The sequence below is a fragment of the Astyanax mexicanus genome, chromosome 15, assembly GCF_023375975.1.
Source record: "Astyanax mexicanus isolate ESR-SI-001 chromosome 15, AstMex3_surface, whole genome shotgun sequence".
NCBI classification, from domain to species: Eukaryota; Metazoa; Chordata; class Actinopteri; order Characiformes; family Acestrorhamphidae; genus Astyanax; species Astyanax mexicanus.
In genome coordinates, this window is record NC_064422.1 from 21,909,128 (window position 1) to 21,929,665 (window position 20,538).

Below are 20,538 nucleotides of genomic sequence, written 5' to 3' on the forward strand. Positions count from 1 at the left end.
TTTTAGGTTCAGGCGACTTTATTATGCAGTAAAGTGTGAACTAAAATAAAATAAAAAAAGTCAGCGTATAGTGCAATGACACACCGTCGGCTGTGTTTTCACTTCACAGTTGTGGATTAAAACAGTGTTTAATATGTAAAACTCATCCTTATGACTAAAAAGCATGCTGCGAGAAACATTGTGTATAGTTCCTTATATTAAACTGTCCTGGTTTACCCAAACTAATCACAATGAGAGTCCTCATTTGGCTTTTGATTACACTGTGCTGTTTGATGTGAAGGAAAATGAAAGATAAAGCTTAATTAACACACAGAAGTGACCAAAATCGCGAGTCTCTTAGTTGCGCCCACAAGTTAACGTCATGCGCGCGCCCGCGAAGGGGAGTCGGATTCTGCGGGGAGTCGGATTTTTAAACAGTACATAGGTGTATTCTGTGCTACTTTCTGCACCTGACCCTGGTACAAATAAGTACACTGTATGTTTCCTAGTTATAGCATGCACCGAATTGTGACCATAATGGATGGTTCGGTACAAACACACGCACTGTTACGTCCTGATTCATAACATACTTTTTTTAAGCTAGGCCCAAGTTTAAGTTTACAGCATGTCTACATTACACCTGCATGCCTCAACAGCCATGCGACTTTGTTCAAGCCTGCCCTTCTGTAAACAGTCTCTCAGGCCACGCCCAGCAGGCCAGCACTCCAGGAGGAAGCTGGAAGCTGAGACCAAAGACAGGTATTACCAGACTGGCCTGTTTGGTCAGAAACGAGCACCAGAAAGAGCCGCAGGAGAGCTTCTGCCCTTTATTGTTAACACTGTTATTGATTCTCTCCACAAGACAGCAGTTATGTGGACACTGTACTAAACTCCAGCAGCTTGCATCCCTCAGCCTCACTGGTTTTATATAATGACTGTATATACAGTCTTAAGGTATACATCTTACAAAGATGTGCATTATATAAATAAAGGTACTCGGTCACCTGCTCCTTTATTGTTTCTGCTGAAATAAGAGTTTATCCTATTTTGTAGGATACTTTCATTACTGTCTAGAAAAAAAATCTACCAGATTTGAAGCATTACTGTGAGAATTTGATTACATTCAGTGGCAAAAGTGTTAGTGAGATCAGGGTGAAAAATAATAATGAAAAGTAGTCCTCACACTTTTTTGTCCAGCTTGCTCTCTGGAGAAATCCATGGCTGCATTCTAAACATACACTTGTACACTTTATTTTACACATTAATTAACACATTTCTAATGATAATAGATTTTTTAATACACTGTTTAGTGTGATAGTGTGCAGTTTGGGCCACAGCACCTGTTTTCACCTGTTTTAAATCTTTGCAATGTGTCAATGCACATTATGTGAATTATCATACTTCCCGTCATCCCGACCTAATTAAAATTACACAAAACAAAGTTTTTGTGTGGGCAGACAATTTTATTGTACAAAAACACAACAGCCCTGTAAAAAAGTAGAAAAGTAGCATTTGATTGATATAAAAACTACAAAATAGAACATGCAATTATTTTCATTGTCTTACAAAAAAATGTTTAACCCCACTCAGCTGATTATAAAAAGTACAAGAGCATGTTGAAACTTCTCGACAATGGCACCTATCTCAATACTAGCAGTAAAAAAATGTTTATATAACAATAATCTCACAGGTCGGGTTTTAAAAGTACACGCAAAAACAAATGTAATAATGACCAAGTGCACGTGTCATTAAAAACAAAAACAACCTGAAGAGCTAATCTCTTTAACAATCATTTACTACAGCAGTGGCTTCACTGCTGTATGGAATGTAAAAAGCACAAGATGTTCTAAGCACTGAGTAGACTTATACTTTTACCTGTAAAGACAAGTCAGAGATATGGCTTTAATCTACATCAATTCAATAGAATAGTTTAAAATAGTAAATCAAATTTGCACAGTGTAAACCTTTTCCTAAATAATGTAATCAGCCAAGTTGTGTTCAGTGTAAGTTGGCAGTTTTGCTTCTTAAGTTTTGCACTGGAGCTGCAATGCTAATGTAGTTAATTAAAGAGCTAGGGCTGCATGCTATGAAGAGCAACATAACAACAGCTTGGTACACTTTGTAACATATTCAGACTAAAATTACCTGGTGTAAAATGATCTGAGATTAATATCACAGGGGTAACTGCCCTGCAGTCATTTAGTTCCTATTAATATCATACCAAAATTCCCTTATGAGATGCCAAATATACTCAAAAAGTGGACAGTTTGAAAACACTAAATGTTTATGCTCTCTACTGGCTACTTTTGTGGTGACACCAGTCTGTAAAATAAAATTTTATACAACAATGGTTGGTAACAGGTAATTTACACACATTAATGTGTTATTACCCACCATTATGAAAAAATGAGAGAGAATGACACTTTTTTTTAATCAAAATGAAGTGTTATCGTAATTAAGACTGGCTCATAAAAAACATAAATGCTACATTTATAATTTTAATGAATAATAGTGAATAATGCTTAATGTTTCTGTTTAAAGGATTTGGTATTTCTAACATAACTTAAACTTAAATGTGATGTGGTTAAGACTACCCTGCATTATTGGATTATAGAAATAAGTTAAATTATAGAAACTTTCTCTAAGAGACACTTTCTCCAACACTTTGTAACATTCTGTTATCAATAAAAATATACTGAATTAGGCCAAACACAATTATTCCTGTAATTTGCAACCACTTGTATGGCTTGACAGAATCATTACTCTTGTAGCTACAGTGCAAAATGAGAGAAGCACACAGTCTTGGCTGATAGACTACATTTGGAGTATGTGGGAAACTGTAGAAATGTGATTTTCTGCCAAACTATTCTTTGAAGAGTGAAGGAATCAGAATTGCGGTATCTCGGCATCAATTATCAAACTGCAAAATGGCTTTAAAATGGCTTTGAATCCTACTCAATGGTACAAAGCAAGTATAACACACTCACAGCTATGTCTGGCACAGTCACAGTAAAACACCCTAACAACACAAAACAGTCTGTAAACACTGACTGAGGAGAACGAGGCAAGGGGTGGGGGACCTTAACCCAACTGAAGCAAAACAGCTGGCGTCTCCATCGAGCTTGAGTGGACCGAACAATGGCTCTTCAACGCAGATCAGCATCATTTTCCTGAGAGTCCGACGGAGATGGATTCCTGCATCTACAAAAAAGTCTACATTCTATGTAAAACTCTCTACACTACTTTATTCTAAGCCTCTGTCTAGGTAAAACATTGTTCTTCTTGCAGGAAAAACATACAAAAGATTAAAAAATAGGCAGTTATGGCTTTGCAGAGCTGCTATGTTCAGAAGCTCTTTCAAAAAAAAAAAAAAAAAAGGCAAACTTGAATAATTCCAAAGGCAATGCAAATGCTTTTAGAAAGCACATATGATCTAACAAAGGAGCTATAGCAAAATACTGTCTGCCATCTATGACAAGAAAAAAATTACAAAAAAATTAAGGGCACAAATGTAAGTGTAAATTCAACCTGTTACACATTACGTTAAAAAGATATGTATGATTTTTTTTAAAGAAAGAAAAACAACATTCCAGTTGAACCATTGCAGCATTTCTAGTAGGACTTTTCGCGCCATACAGCTGGACCTCTTTCTGAATGGCCGAGGAGAAGTCTGCAAGATCCAGCAGTGATCTAGTGATTCCCCCTTCTTATCCTGTTGATTAGGATGCAAACACCAGCTCCTAGACAAGCGCTCAGATGTTCCCTACCCGCAGCCTCAGGCTTAGGTAAGACGAATGCCCAGTACCTGCTCCAGCTCCTGCCTCCTCTGATGGACCTGGAGACCACAAACACAAGGATGCTTTATGCATAGTGTCAACATATGCTATGTGAAACATGACCTTAAAATAGGGGTCGCACAGTGAAAATGGTTAAAAGTCCTTGCCTTAATACATTTATTCTCACTGTGTGATGATCAAAATGAACTTTCCTTGGTTCCAACATACCCTGCTAATCATTTCCCACAGCACATCACATACCTTGGAGAATACGTAACGGCCCACAGCCTCCTGGACCCATGGAGCCTGGTAGAACTCGCTCCTCCTCTCCTCCTCAGGGTTCCCGGCAGTGTCTGTCATCAGCTGAGTCAAACAAACACAAAGCAGACACACAAGGGTCAATCTGAGCGAAGAAGCCAAGTCCTCCCTCTTCCTTTCCCTCTCTCTTTCACTCTATCTTACTCTCTCTCTCATAAGAGCGTCCTGTAATGCCTCTCACTCCAAGTGAGAATGGGACCCGTCACCAGCATGAATGAGTTTTTAATGGAAACCAGTGGTTGTAAACGTTTTTTTGGGCACACATTTAATCACTTTGGGCAAATACTTCAGCCCAGCTGTCATTCTGAAGAGTTTCTAGGGAGATACCTTGAGGTCTCGGCTTTGAGACTTGAGCCAGTCCTGGATGAAGTCCTGCGGACTGTTGCTGAAGCTCAACATGAAGTCCCTTTGGGTCTTCAGCTGATTTATGGACTCGATGGTCTCATGGATCTGATGAGAAACAGCAAGAACAACAAAAGTGAGGTTTTTATAGAATCCAACAGTAACAAAACCCAGTAAACAAATAGTGCATACCCAAGGATTGAATTCAATGTCATCTTTTGAAAGTCTAATATATGTTATATAGTACATATGAAAAAGGCTTTTGCATTAAAACATTCAAATCAAATATGAATTATAACTATAAGGCGCACTAAAACGGTAATGTCGCTATGATTTCCTTATAAATACTAAACCTTATAAACACTGGGTGGCAACACCTGTAAAGCTAAGCTAAGTTAAGTAAACAAAAAATAATAATAACATTTCAGCTAGCTTATTTTAACTCGGTAAACATGCAGGCTACAGTCTGATATACTCGCCTTTGAACTGCAAAAGATCTAGCGCTGTAGTAAGCAGCTAATGTTAATGCCGCTCCAGTTGTGCTATCTGGGGTTAGCATCAGGGTACAGACCGAAAATACTCACCTCTGACTGGCCAAAGAGCTAGTGCTTAGTGCTCAGCGCAGTTAGCAGCTAATGCTGCTTTAGCCCCGGTGCTGGAAAACTAAACTGAAACTCCTATATATAAAGAGGTGAGTAATGATGTATGGGCTTTCATATGTACCACCTCGGTGTCCTCAAACGTTTGATAGAAAGTGCAAACATCAAGAGTTGTGAACAGATTGGTAAACAAGTGTAGCTAACTCTTTCTTCTCACACACATACCTTCATTTCCAGGGCAGCAATTTCTTGTTGGTTAGTAGTAGATGAGAGGAAGCTGGTCATCTGGCTCTTCAGTGGATCATCCACTTCCACATCAATATCAAAGCAAGCTGTCTTTTTCTGGTCGTTAGGATCCACACTGCTTTAAAAGACAAAAGGCCAGAGACATAATTAGTCCTTGGAACTTTTTTTTCCCAAAAAATATTTCTATAACTGGTGAGATCATCCACTTATCCCTCGCCCCAATTAATTAAATGAGCACACGTGTTTTTGGTTTGACAAATGAAGAGAAATTACAATCCCTTATCACAGACACCAGCAGGACTAGACAAATGACACAAACGCAGTATTGCACAAACACTAACCTGATGACATGATTGATGACGATGGGGTCGGGGTGCTGCAGGAGTCCAGCCAGCTTCATGGGGATCTCAGAGAACCTCATTCTGTGGCATGCAAAAATCTGCACCAGTGTACAGAACAACAAGATCAGTACAAGCACTTGAATGACCGGTGCAGTACAATTATATTATATAAACATGAACCGACACTACTTGTTATTAGATACTGCATAGCTGTGCTTTCTGTAGAGTGGTACTACTACTCCAGCTGCTGCAACTCTACCAAAGTCTTTTTACTTTTTTTCCCGTCAGCGATTTCATGGTACAGAGTTATGGGGCCTCGGCACTGTTTATTTTGCAAGTCACAATAAATTGTAGCTAAGTAATCAGCTGCAGATTGTGCAAAGCCTGGGAAAGTGGCACATACAACCAACCAGCATGGTTTAGCCCAGCAGGAGACAGTTACAAGTACAGTGACAAAAAAGCCAAATGTAATCAACTAGCCAAAACATGTTTGCACAAGAGTGGAAGGTCTTTTTCTAAATAGATAAAAAAAAGCACATCTTGAACTTATTAAACAATACAAAATAAATAAGAACTAGTGTTATGCTGTGCATGTATGAGTGCAACAAAGAATGATCACGATGATAGACAGTAGATTCGGTAGATTCATTCTTATTTAATTAATTAATTAAAACATGCTGATACAAGATGCACCTCCTTCTACAAACCTATTTATGCCCAGTGTAAGGGGACAAAGCCCATGTAGATGATGGTGACAACATGTAGCAAAGTTTTTAAATGCACTTGCTTAAACTGCAGTCTGACATTATTTGTGTTTGGTGGATTATTTATTTGTTTAATCAGGGCTTCTTAATAATGAATCTTATAATGTTGGAAAGCCAACAAAGCAATATTTATTAGCTACACACAGAAGCAATGCAAAATCAAAGAAACAAACTAAAGAGGCCAAATATGTCTTGGCAACACTGAGAAAAAGAAAAAAATGGGTTTTAATTTTCCAAATTAAGAGTAAATTCAGACCCGCTCGTCTTGTTGAAGTACCTGTCTAAAGTAGCGGTTGCAGTTGATGTACTCTTTTTCGTGGCTGTCCTGTAGCTTGTTGTTTTTGATATAAAGCCAGAGAGCCTGCATTATGCTGGATCTAGTCTGGGTGTGGACGCCCAGAAGCCGAGCCAGTCGTGGATCCAGCTTATACTGTGGAGGCTGGAAAAGACACAGGGAGAGAGACAGGGTGTCATAAATGGCAGCCAAAAGATTTTACTTTCCCTTTAATTTCTCTTTAAAGCTATTTAGGAGATGATTTGGCAGTTATATATTACCCTTAAGCCATTCTTACCAGGTACCAAAAGCTTACCAGGGTAACTGCTAATATCCCTTCAATAGTACATACACATCCTCTAAAATTACCACAGATTAGCAAAAAAGGTCTAAACATACAAAACATAACAAAAATGAAAGGCAATTTCAAGCACTGTCTCAGTTTTTCTAAAAGACAAATGTCACAACTGTTGACAAACATCAGCTCTCTTTCCTGTCTCCATGCAAATCTGATCACTGGTACCTCCCTGCTTACCTGAATCTACCAAGCTTACTTAAAAAAGGCCTTGTGGAGTAAAAACTATGTTTGCAGTCTTAAGTCATATTTGGACAAGGTTATTTGGCGGAATTTTACATGGTGATGTATTTTTACTACAGGATTTTTTAAAAATGTATAACTGATTTATATGGAATTTGAAATATCAGCATATCTGACTGAGATGGGAGTAGTTACTCGATTTATGCACGGTCATTACCAAAAAAACAAACAAAAAAAACGCAAGGATTTTTGCCACAGACGCATGGCGAAACTAAACGCCACCTTCAGTGCCTTCACACTTTAAAAAACCCATGGAAAACTCAGAATATGAGTAAATATTTTCTAACATGTGGATTAAAATGGGATTAATATAACCTGAGTTTATTTTCATGGCTTGTTTTACAAAAAATAAAAGATGACAGAATCTTTACTAACATGGGAGAGCATTGTCTGTCAGAACGGACAAAAATCACTGAGCAACTAATAATTACCCAAATTGTCCCTTGGAATTTTTAACACTGTTTCTGACTACACTACTACCGTCCTATCTGTTTATTGAATGTATTTCAGCTCATGTGTTGACCTCCTTTTTTGTGGACACTTTTTGTGCAGCTGCCTTCAGACTCATTTCCCCTTTGTGGCAACATCAACACTACATTTACTGTTTACTTCATTCCTGTTTCAGGATAACAAAACTTGGTATGAATTTGAAAAGCGCAGGAATGTACATGTACAAGAATGTACAAGTTACCTGGTGGTCCAGCATTAGAAGGAGGGTGCACTTCACACTGACGTCTCCAGGTCTTTTCACCTGAAAACCATCCGTCTCCTGAGTGGTAGGCATCCTGTGCCACTGAATGATTAAAAAAAATAAATAAACAAAACATTACATCCCACTGTCAAGCACTTCCCACATAACAGTCACACAGCAAAAACAGCCACACAATCCAATCCCACAAACGGTTATACAATTCCTCCCTACAAACATCCAAGAAAGAAGAAAACTTGGACTTCACTTAACTAACAGAAGCAGACAAAGCTGTTATTTTACTATTAACCCAAGTTTCTCTGCAAGGGAAAACCACACTGTGTTATAATCTGTTGCATGAATGGTCCATGGAAGTTTATTTTTATTCAGTTATATCTTTTGTGATTGCCTAACCTTGTTTACAAGTAAATGTACCCCAGGCTTACATGTTAATAAAATTACAGTGTTTTTTTTATTCTCATAGCTGATTTTATTGATTCAAAAGCCTTTAGTTTTGAGATATGCTTAGCATATTTTCCCCCAATTTTTAGACCAGGGGATTGTGTGAGCCACTTTAAAAGCTTTAGATTGTGTATCTTTATGTTGTCCATGGTGAACTCTGTGATGTCTTTTCCATGATTATGCTGTTTTAGCCGCCATCCTCTTTTTCACTGAAATACATTTGTTTTGCATGAAACCAAACAAAAAAATGGCTAAAGGCCAAATACAGAATACTTTAAACATTAATGCATAAATTAGAGAGCAAAAATGTATTTTGTGTTTGAAACATTGATTATGTACTGCCCTCTGATAGATATATAGTTTAACATCCTTGCTAATATAAAGGTTGTGTAGATGCATGTTATGTGGACATCATTTTACAGTATTTACAAATATTATTGAAAATTACAGCCACAAAAAAGTAATGTATTTATATTTGTTACAGAAGGAGAGTAACTATGCATTAGAACTATGCATTGATAAAAATAGGATGGGGTAACACCACTGATTTTCCAACAGTCCCAATTGGATAAAATTTTCTTTTTTTTTATTACATTTTCTTTTCTTTTATTTCAGTTAGATTTTCAATTCAATTCAATATAAATTATTTATGGATATTTCAGTTAAGAATTTTTTGTCTGAAGAGATAATGTTGTAATTGTACAAGGAAGACTCAATCTACCATTATTAAAAATATTAGTACTTGAGCTCCAGTCATCCTTAACTGATGTGCATGCCAGATGAAAAACAATGGCTTGTCTCGCAAGACTAGAACCCACCTCAAATAAAAAAGCTGAGTAAGCAGCTCATGTAAGTAGTCTTTACCTCTACCAGGTGATTGTCTGGACCATACAGTTCCTTATCGAGTTCAATGACCAAGCTCTTGAAAAAGGATGAGAACTTTCTCTTCTGCTTCCCAGGCTGGTGAGAGATGAACAGAAGAAAGAAGAAACATAATGAGGGAGAAACAGAAAGATGTTAATTGTTATGGGTCTTGTTCCTATGCTGTTGATCGATGCTGCATTGTTTAGGGCTGACCACATCTGTGCATTTGGGATTACACACACTCAGGCACACACACAAACCAGAATACACAGCCCTCCCACCCCTTGTGCAACTCTCTCAGCCTCTCTCTCTCTCTCTCTATTCCCTGTGCCACTCCTCCCATCCCACGCACTGCTTAACCACTGAGGCAACATAGAGAGAAAAAGAGAGAGAGGAAAAAAAAGAAAAGAGCATTTTCTCTTTTAATGTGGCTGCAGCTCAGTCAGATCAGTCTCTCCACTGGACCTTCATGCCTGCAAGGACCTTGCGCCTTCATACAGACTTTTCAGTTCCCTTTTCTGGCCTCCCCCTCTTCACCCCTCTGAAAATTACGCCACTTCTCAAAGGGAATCATGGGAAAAACATATCTGATTTGAGAGAGTTCAGTGAGGACATGAGCCTCAGGAGCTCCAGCAGACACAGAAACCAGGAGCCTGACGCTTAACGATTGTACAGGAGGTCTGCTGGACATCGAGTAGATCTTGGGAGCTGTGGGAGAAATGTGGGAGTGACGATAGCTGCTTCAGCTGAACTAGGACAAGCTGTTGTTTGACATCTGATGCTATATTTGGAATGCTGTGCTTTGCAGGCACTCAGCATAACAGATGTTTGTTCATTACAAAACATCATGCTGGACGTGGCTTAGGGCTGGCAGTAATGGTTATTGGTATGAGCAATAAATCTACCAACTAGCTTATAAAGCCATTAGTTTTCTTTGTTTTCTTCTTACATTATTCCTTTAAACTTTATCACCTGAATCCAAAGTTTAACCAGAAACTTCTATGGCCTAATGCTTTAGTCAGAATCTGGACTCTTTAATTAATTAGATGAATTAAATTGCGGATTGAATATAAAATTATAAAAGAAAGCTAACATGTTTTACAATCTGTATAAACTTCATGTGGTCATTTATTTCACTGAGACTTGGAGTAGCAGTGTGCTCATCAAAAGAAAGAAAAATCAACAACATTTATTTTATTACTATATAAATATCTTTGCATTGAAATTTGGAGCAGTGAAACTGTGTTCTCTGGAATGCTAGTGGTCAGATAGTGGTCCAGTGCTTTTGGCATTACCAGACAAGTTGGGAATGGATTGGGGTGGTAATAATCCAGCACTCTGACCTCACTAATGCTCAACACTAAAGGCAGTCAAACCTTAAAAGAAATGCTTAATTGAACTGTGAAAAACAATCATTGTCACAATGAAATACACATACATGCACATTTTACTTACATCATCCAGGAGTTTGCCCTCCACTCTAAGTTCCCACGATGCCACTTTCTCAGCCTCTTCTCCCTCTGGCTTGGCAGGTGTGCAGGTGTTGGATATGTAGATCCTCAGCTTGCGCTTTTGCTGAAAAAAATAAAGATCCAAACCAGTCTGTCAGCTCTGTAAATATGATACAATCAATGAGCTGTTGATGAGAAAAAAGTATTATATTATATTAAGAATTATTACACATGTAAGATTACTGCACAACACCCTTCTATGGTCATTCACTACTGCATGGTGTTATTTTTGACGTGGTTTCTGTAGACTGTAAGAAATATTGTCACCTATAAAAAGACATTAGTCTTAGATTGAAAAGCTAAATAGACATAAAACTGAATGTTGCCTACAGACTTGCAGTTAACAGTATTTCATGTAGGGCAGGGGTGTCAAACTCATTTTGGCCGAGGGCCACATTGGCATATTGGCTGTCCTCCGAGGGCCAGATGTAACTTATAAATGTAATAAAATGTAACCAAATGTAATATATGTAAATGAATGTAATTACTCCTTAATGTTAAATAACTCTCAATATATTATTTATTCAATCAAATATTACAGTTGCATGGAAAAAATGTTTGCTTGTTGCTCTATTAACATAAATCCTTTTAATTTGTCATGTCATGAAATCCAAAAACTCCATCAATCAAGAACCAAACTATTCAAGTGAATAGAAATGACATCAAGTTATATTAACTTTGAAATTATTAACTGAAATAAGGCTTAATAAATATAAAATCAAAAATTGTGAGCTGTTAAGAACATAGCATTTCCTCAGATTTAGCAGTTCCTCATCCAACCACTAGTGGGAGCTGCAGCAGCAGCACCACAAGTCCGCAGTCTTTACTGAGTCAGAGCTACAGCCCAGCCACGGGCTACAGGGCTCAGCTCAGCCAGTCTGGAGCGTTTTTACAATTTTTAAGTTCTTCTGTGTATGAAATAAAGATTTTTGTAACCGAATAATACAGCTCTCTACAGTTCATCTTTCAGCCCAATCAGCTAACAGCAGCCGTTTAGAGCATGAGTCACTGCTGGGATTACATTATAAACAGGTCAGTTATCGCGCTGCTAACCTCAGGATGTTTATAACTACGGAGTTTAGTGGACACACCACGGCTGCAAGGTTAGACTGTTGAAGGCTACTGAAGACTATTAAAGGCTATTGGAGGTTATTGAAAGGGTTATTGAGGGCAGAAATCAGTAAAGGCTGGTTAGATAAGTGATTCACGTCCTCGTACTTTGCTGCGGTGAAACTGCGACTAGCGCTGTCACAGTGATGTTTATTAACGTCATTAAAACAGATTTTGTCAGCTATTGTCTTATAAATGTTTACACAGAACTTATATCTCTCCTAAAAAGCGTTTATTTTGGTCAGTAACACTCTTCGTAACACAAAAGGCATACCGGTCTTTCGCCTTGAAGCACAGCCGTCCGTCTGCATCAACTTCTCTTTTTCTGGACATTATGGGATAAACATTTATATGTCTCAATTCCACCCGCGAAGTTACACCTTCCCTCCGGCAGGGTTTCCACATCAATGACTACACTGCCGTGTAGTGGCAGTAAGCCGTAACTTTGCGGGTAATACAATCGACAAGCATTGTGGGAAATGTATTTTTTGGTCAAAGGACGCTTCTGACCTATTTATTATAGACACTAAGATCTTACAAGCTCTCGCGGGCCACATAAAAAGACGTGGCGGGCCACATTTGGCCCGCGGGCCTTGTGTTTGACACATGTGATGTAGGGTCACCTTGAAACCACATACAAATGAACCTAATGCAGACTTATAGATGTTAAGTGCAAATAACGTGTTACAATATACCGGTAACCTAACCCTGAGGTCGTCAAATCGAGTCTTAAACTCCTTGACATTCCTCAACTTTGTGTAATCTTTAAAAGGTGCGACACTACATTGCCAATCAATTACATCTGTTTTTCTTTTCATTTCCAGTAATTACAAAACCCTGTACTACATTTAAGGCTTAGATTTTATTGATTGGGAGTATACAAGATACAACTTAATTGGGGGGTATAAGCTTCTACTATTGTTAGCTACATTAGTCATGTAGCTCCAGTTGAAAAGTCAGTCAACATGAAAGGAAAAGACTATTAGAGATCAAGGCATGAAAATGAGCTCTCTCTTGAAATGTATTACCATTAATTTTCTGCATGTGCTTCAGAGTCTCTCAGCATGTCTAATGTCGCTGTGGACGAATATATTTGTGCTTGATTATGAGTAGAGTCTATCTTTTATGTAGTAATGTATTTTAGATTGTAATTTATACTCATTGCAGTATCTTATATGTGTGTAACCACGAATTAAAAAGCATATTGATGCATCGGCGTAACGGTGATGATACAACTGTGTTGATTTTTAATTATAAAAGCATTAAAAAATATAATGAAGTGTACTTATATATATATATATATATATATATATATATATATATGTAATAATAATGCCAATACTGTCAGTATAGCTCCTCTAGTCTACAACTTTTAAACAGCACCATCTGAAAAAGCAGATAGGTTAATGTGTCATGTGCTGTCGTCACAGTTAGAAGCCAATCAGTGTCAACTAAGCTTAACATGGTACTGTATTAACTTGTTAAAAAGTTAAGCTTAAAAAAAGCTTACAATTGAATGCTGGCCCACAGATTTAAAAATGGACCAACCATTACCTAATGGCAATGGTCAAAAACCAACTGTCCTGAGTATTTTCCATAATCCAAATATTTCAAGCATCATAGGTACCCTTCTTTTCCCTAATTTATCAAACATACATATCCATGTCCACCAATCAGTTCCTTTCTCCCTTCTCTATACAGTATGTAAAGGAAACCTTACCGTGATGGGCTTCTTAATGGCCTCTTGGATCTCCATGCGCTTGCGAGCAATGGTCTGATCCAGCTTTCTCTCAAAAGCCAAGAGATCCATATAAGCCTGAGACTCTGGAACCAGATCTCGAATCTGCATGAATAAGCAAAATCAGAAATGACTGCATATACAAATACACAACAAACAAAAAGGTAAATGAAAGAAGACAAACTAACCCTCTGTGGAAGGACTTTGTCAGCCATCTTGCGTCTTTTAATCCTGAAATGGCAAAGCAAACAACCTGAAAAAAATTCACTGCATTCCTCTTAATACATGTATTTGATTAAATTAATATAAAAAAGCAATCTGAAAGTAAACAACTGATTTAAGTACTATAAAGAATGTGCTCTAAAGGGTTATCAACAGAAATTTGTGAATTTTAATTTGTGTAAATATAACAATTAATATCTGGGTCAGAAGACATTCCAAGTTTCAATTCACACCTTTTAAGCACAAAAATGACCACGGTTAATTTATAACACTATCTTTTACAATGCTATCATGTTTTATCGTAGTTAATTAAGTAAAAAAAATATACAAAACGCTTGCACAATTACCTTGATTTTACAATCCGATAATTACGTTAGCTGAACATTATTATTCTTAGCGGTTAACTGTTATTTTGCACGAATATCACAGTGTCTCTCAGACATATCCGCATGGATGAAGGAACATCACCTCCAACTAAACCTCTAAAAGACTGGACTTCTGGTCATACCAGCAAAACCTTCTATTCAACACAACTTTGCCATAACCATCGACTCTCTCTCTCTCTCTCTCACCAACAAAGGTTGCTAGGAACCTGGGTGTCATGGTTGATGACCAGCTTCTCTTCACGCACCATGTGGCCTCAGTTGCTCGATCCTGCCGCTTTGCGCTTTACAACATCGGAAAAATTTGACCGTTTCTGACGCAACAGGCCACCCAACTACTGGTACAAGCTGTGGTAATCTCACGCCTCGACTACTGCAATGCCGTACTAACTGGCCTCCCGGCCTGTGTAGTAAAACCACTACAGATGATTCAGAATGCAGCAGCACGTTTGGTCTTCAACCAACCAAAACGGGCACATGTCACTCCGCTGCTCATTGAGCTCCACTGGCTACCGGTTGCTGCTCGCATCAAATTCAAAGTGCTTACAATCGCCTACAAGGTGATGACAGTACAGGCTCCTTCCTACCTGCACTCGCTCCTGAAGGCTTACGCTACCTCCCGGCCGCTGCGCTCCTCCAATGAACGTCGCCTCGCTTTGCCAAACACTCACACAAAGCAATCCAGACTGTTCTCATACGGAGTACCGTATGGTGGAACAAACTACCTTCCAGACCAGGAGAATCTCTCGCTATCTTTAAGAAACTCCTGAAGACAGAGCTCTTCAAAGAGCACTTACTCTCCTAACACCTCTAACAAACTAACTAATTCTAACCTCATCTCCTTCTTCCTCTTCTCTACTCCTCTATCCCATATTTCCCTCTGACCTCCTTAAGGCCCTATCTATAGATGCTTTATTTTTAACTTCTATTATTTTTGTACTTAACCTTTTCTATTATTTGCACTTCAATATTGTAAGTCGCTTTGGACAAAAGCGTCTGCCAAATGTAATGTATTTAAAAATTCTTAATGTTACAAGACCAAAGTCTTAAAAATGTAAAATAATTAAAGATTATTGCTCTTTAACAGTAATGTGTAAACACAATGTTACGCTATTGTTTTACCAATTTATCAGTAGCAAAAAATAGTCAAAATATATTTTATTTCATATTTGAAAACACTAATAGTCTTTATAATATTGTTCATTGTGATTGTTTCTAGGAAACAATAAAAAAAGATTATCGTAACAGGTTAACTTTTAAGTTTACTAAATATAAAATTAATGGTTAATGTTATTAACTGATTTGTTAATCCAAGTGTCTAACTTCTTGAATCCAAGCAAGTTTAAAAGAAATCCCTCAACACAAAATTACCCTATGCTGTAACAGACTGATGACTTTTGCCAAATAATAAACACCATTACTAAAATAGATCCATCTTCCTCCCAAGCTTGTTTTTAAAGTTGTACAGATGGCACAGCTCTATTAGCACTTCTTCCTTTCGGCGTAATCCAGCAGTTTAGATCATGAGACAGTGTTAGAGTTAAGCTTCCTTTGTTTTACACCAGTGCCTTCACTCCTCCCTTCAGGGCGGAAACAAATGCATCTCTGAGGAAGGGTACAAAAAGTTCTTTCTGCCCCAAAGGACAAGCCACTGTCAATTTGCACATGCTAGAAGATCAAACTGAGATGAGCTTTTCTGTTAATGTACAAGGCTTTGAATGTGGGGAAACCCTTCCTGCTGCTTCACTGCTGGACAAGTTTAAGTGTGTTAGCCACACTCTACCCATTCAATGTTGGCCACAGAAATGCTGTGGAACTGGAATAAGTGAATAATAGGGATGTAATGGTACATTGCTAGTCTTGGTTCGGTTCACATCATGGATTGGACATCACGGTTCTGTATGAGTTTGGTACACAAAGCCCTAAATACATAAGGGTAGGTTTGCTTTTTAAATTATTTGAAACAAAAATCTAGCAAGTTACAATCTGTTCCAATTAGTTTTGCAGTCTGCAACATTCTAGAACATCACAGAACATTTTTTAAGCAAATTTATCAGTTAACTAATTTTGGCCCTAGCTTTCACCCATAAATCACTCTTTTTACAGAGACAAATTATGTATCACCAGGTTTATTTAGCAATGCAAATACAGTTTTGCTACTGTTGAGTTCAGAAGGTAGGCTATATTTTATTTATGTTGAAATATGGATTAAATCTCACAGCTAACTTGCACCTCTTTCCTCTCCCTTGGTCTCCTTTGGTCCTTCCTTTCTCTCTCTTTCTCTCACACGCGCACACACACACTTGCTGCTTCTGTGAAGCATAGGTTTTCCGTGTTTCCTCTCCTACTTGTTTAATTCACTCGTTTACCTGTTAAAGTTGTGTTTAACAGAAGAAGTTATACAAATAGCAGAGTAAATTTTTTATGTTCTATTTGCGCAAATGAAAAGAAATGAATAATTCAGCATAATTAATCACTCTTTACTAGTAAATAATAAATAAAGATTAAGCTTTAATATGTAACAACATGCCACTGGAAAACAACATTGTAATGGTTTAAATAAAAAAAATTGCTGCTGCTAAACTCCAACCTCCAGTGAACACTCACCCTCTCCGAGGCCCCACCAGCCCCCCTGCCTGCTGATGGAGCAGTCTCTTGCGGACCGGGTCCAGCGCTGCCTGAGGCATGCCGGGGCGCATGCTGCCACCATAGGATGGCCCAGGCATGGGGGATCCCATTGGCCCCATCCCACCCATGGGCATGTTTCGACTGGGCGGCATGCTGGGACGCTGCAACCACGCACACACACAGACAGGTCAGAAACACTGGACCACGTATGACAAACAGCAGAATGATAAAAGAGGTAAAGAGACAAAAACGGACTCTAGGCATTTTTTGTTAAAGACCAAACAATGAACACATTTTATTTAACTCATTAATTTTGCCCCTTTTATTTTTTTTTATACAAAACTACAATTAAAATAATTATTCAACACTGAACATTTTAATATCCCAGCAGACACGTCAATAAAGCACAATATTGTTCAGTATTTATTATCTGAGTGTTGAGTAAGAAAGCACTTTCTGCTAAATAATTTTGGTTGGCTAATATTTGGTGCTACCTCTCTGGATTACTGTTTTAATTTTATTTTAAAATGGGATAATCGAGACTGTACATCATTTATATTTTACACTTTTCCTTAATTCATATACATATGTTCAATATAAAAGCTGCAGATAAGGTTGAAGAGGACTGCTTACTATTCATAAAAAATAAATACAGTTTTGGAATTAAATGTAAAGAAAACAATAGCTTGGAAAACATTTAATGGTACTGTTTGTTGAAAAAAAAAACGGTTGTTAAAAAATATAGACCAAAACCATATTAATTATGTATATGGATGACAACTCCAATCATTAAAGGGTAAAAGAGCTTAAGCTACACAATAACAGAACATGAGGAAAATATAAATTATTCATGAACCACAATAGTTTTATTCCTATTATTCTTAACCACTTTAATAGTGAGACAAAGTCCATTTGAAAGACTGCTATCAAATTCCCCTCCCGAAGCCTTGTTTTCACATCTGTTTATGAGATGTGACGCAACATCACGTCAAAGCCAAACATTGAAATGACATGATGCCAAAACTGACGTTTGTGCGCCCCGTTAAATCCGCTTCTTTTAACTTATTTAAATCGATTCTTTCAGCGTGTAAACGAGTATCGGTTTAAGTCAGTTCACTTTAAACGCGGAAGTTCGGTCAACGTTCATGCTAACGCAGATACAACCGTAACATCTTAAAAACGGACTTTTCCCGTTATTTTGCACTTTAAATTACAGAACAGACGGTAACGACATTTTCTTAGCACGGTAATGAATCCGTAACTGTATTAAGGACGGTTTTTGGACATTAATGAACATACACGCGCTGTAATGACTGTGTGTATATGTGTGTACTGTCAGTTAGCTTAGCGAGCCGCTCCCTCAGACAAAAGCGCGTGAGGGGATTTCAGCCAACGGCCGTAACGAAAATAACGAACTTCGCTAAATTTCGAAAAAATAAGAATTTAACGAAAATAACTGAATTCAGCGAGCTGCCAAACTTTCGTTAGGGTCGCGCTGCCACCACACGGGCTTACCGGGTATTGTCCAGTGGGGACCGGGAGACCCCGATAGCCCCCCGTGCTCTGCGGCATCCCCGCCATACGCACACTGCCTGGGGGCCCCGGGGGGCCGGGGTTCGCGGTGCCTGGACCCGCCGGGCTGTTCGGGAGGAACCCCGGTCTGGAAGCCATGCTGCCCGAGCTCCGACGATAACTAAACTATACTAAATAAAACACACGCGCGCTCGTGTTCTCTCTCTCTCTCTCTCCTGTTTCTGTTTCTCTCTCTCCTTTTCTTCCTCTGTTTCTTTCTATCTCCCTCTCTCCTTCTCTCTGGTCCCGCCCCCTCCTGCCAGTCCGCGCTATAATTGGTTGCTCAGTCGTTTTACAAGAGATTGACCAATGACTAAGGGCTGAGGTTCAAGTGGGGGGCCTCCGTGGGTTGCCAGATAATCCCACCGAATGCCTCTTGGACACGGTTGTTGTAAACATCTATATTTTTACACTTCTAGCTAGCGTAATACACTTCTGATTACTAAATCAATTCCTCACAGAGAGTACTATCAACATTTAAAAAGCATTATTATCATTAATGATATGTGCTTGTACAATTACACATTTTTTTAATCTAAGATGAACACACACAAACACACACACACACACACACACACACATATATATAAAACAAAGGGAAGGAATATAAATTTTAGAATAAAACACCTACAAGAACCACTGCCACTACTTCAATATTAATAATGATAATAATAACAAACACTACACAATAAATAAAAAAATGTCTAAAACAGAATATTTATATATAAACATGCCAAATGTCATGGGACAGGAAATTGTATTGTCTCAATTATTTTGTCCTGTCCCATGGATGCTAAAGAACATGATATATGCAAGATATAAGTCTAGGACCTCCTGCGATGAATGTGGAGTAGCCTGTCTGTTCAATTGGACAGATTCCCCTAAGGTCATGTTCATAACCACCACTGTGGGTGGTAGTGACTTCTATGATGTTTTCCCAGTACACAGCTAGCTAGTTAACATACGTCTGACCAGATTTTAAGCAGCATAAAATGTCTTTGTTTCTGTGACTTTAAGGGTTTAGCTGGTAAACAACCAGTGTGAACATACGTGACTATAATGGTTAACCAGCATGACCAACAAGACCAAGTAGGGAGACATTCAAGACCAGCATAACTAGCATAATAAAACTGATCAACCAGCATTACCAAGCTTTCCAATGTTCAAAAAGTTTTTTCAACCCCCTTTACCACCAAGGATCAACTTAGACCATCCTAAAGAATGAAAAAGCGGCTCCTAAGCTCGCTTTTCAGCAGGGTGGTCAGACACTCACAGATGGTTTCTGTAGTTTGTGGACACACCACCAAGCTATGATGCGCTGTGACCAGTGATTGATTGTTGGATATATGTTTTGGGGTCAAGATGAATGGATGAAAATATGGAAATATTTTAATGGCTGTGACAACAGCAACATACACAAAAATGGTTGTTCTTGTAGATAAAATTCAACCAAAATGTTTCCTTCAAAAAACTTTTGTACTGCGATGAATATATGGTTAGCACAGAGGTCCACAGTTTGCCAGGAAAGCAAAGACAAATGGTAAACACTGGAAGTCCAGTGGTTCCTGTTTGGTGGTGGTACTTGTTACTTCTGCATTCATTACTGGCAGTTTCTAACCACAGCTGCCATCATATCCATGCTGGGTACCCACCATGTTCTTCCCCTTTTTGTGTTTGAATTGTAAAGGAAGTCACCGTTCTGTTGAGTGGCTGTGCGGTATTAATCTTACAACTGACAAAGGGCTAGAGTTGGGATGAACAAGACTTCTTTTTGAATCTCAGCATCAATTACCTTCATAATTACCACCAGAGGGACAATGCTAATGTAAAGTAGCTCGCTATGGGATTTGCAATGAAATATGTAACATTATCACAAGGCTAACTGTGTGTATTATCTATTCTATTTGGCTTGATCAGCTTACTGCATTTCCACACCTATAGTTTATTTGGAAACTTGAAGCATTTTCCTCTTGACTTGGTTTAATAGGAGAAAAATTCAAGCACTTAAAAATAAGTCACAACAAACGTGACATGTATATGCTTATTGGTCAGATCTTTCTGGGTTGGGAGCATGAAATAAAATACAGGAAGAAGGTCCTGTGTTCTAAACCAGTGCATATTTC

At 38.3% G+C, this 20,538-nt stretch overlaps 1 protein-coding gene across 1 annotated transcript; it reads right to left on the bottom strand.

Moving 5' to 3' along the window:
• Positions 1–1,421: 1,421 nt before the first annotated feature.
• On the bottom strand, positions 1,422–18,647 carry smarcd2 (SWI/SNF related, matrix associated, actin dependent regulator of chromatin, subfamily d, member 2). The gene is made up of 13 exons (XM_049464275.1): positions 18,359–18,647; positions 16,823–17,004; positions 13,799–13,841; positions 13,593–13,715; positions 10,707–10,826; positions 9,252–9,347; positions 7,929–8,030; positions 6,643–6,804; positions 5,602–5,699; positions 5,240–5,378; positions 4,401–4,523; positions 4,017–4,118; positions 1,422–3,814 (listed from the first exon to the last, which is right to left on the bottom strand). The coding sequence occupies exons 1-13, from the start codon at positions 18,512–18,514 to the stop codon at positions 3,761–3,763; spliced, it is 1,500 nt and encodes a 499-aa protein (XP_049320232.1). The 5' UTR covers positions 18,515–18,647; the 3' UTR covers positions 1,422–3,760.
• Between the last annotated feature and the right edge of the window lie 1,891 nt (positions 18,648–20,538).

Excerpts from the sequence above, each read along its gene's own strand:
- smarcd2 (XM_049464275.1), bottom strand. The coding sequence starts at position 18,514 with ATGGCTTCCAGACCGGGGTTCCTCCCGAACAGCCCGGCGGGTCCAGGC. Across the intron at positions 17,005-18,358 it reads TCCCCACTGGACAATACCCG|CGTCCCAGCATGCCGCCCAG; the intron begins GTAAGCCCGTGT and ends GCGTGGTTGCAG. Across the intron at positions 13,716-13,798 it reads ACAAAGTCCTTCCACAGAGG|ATTCGAGATCTGGTTCCAGA; the intron begins GTTAGTTTGTCT and ends TTATTCATGCAG.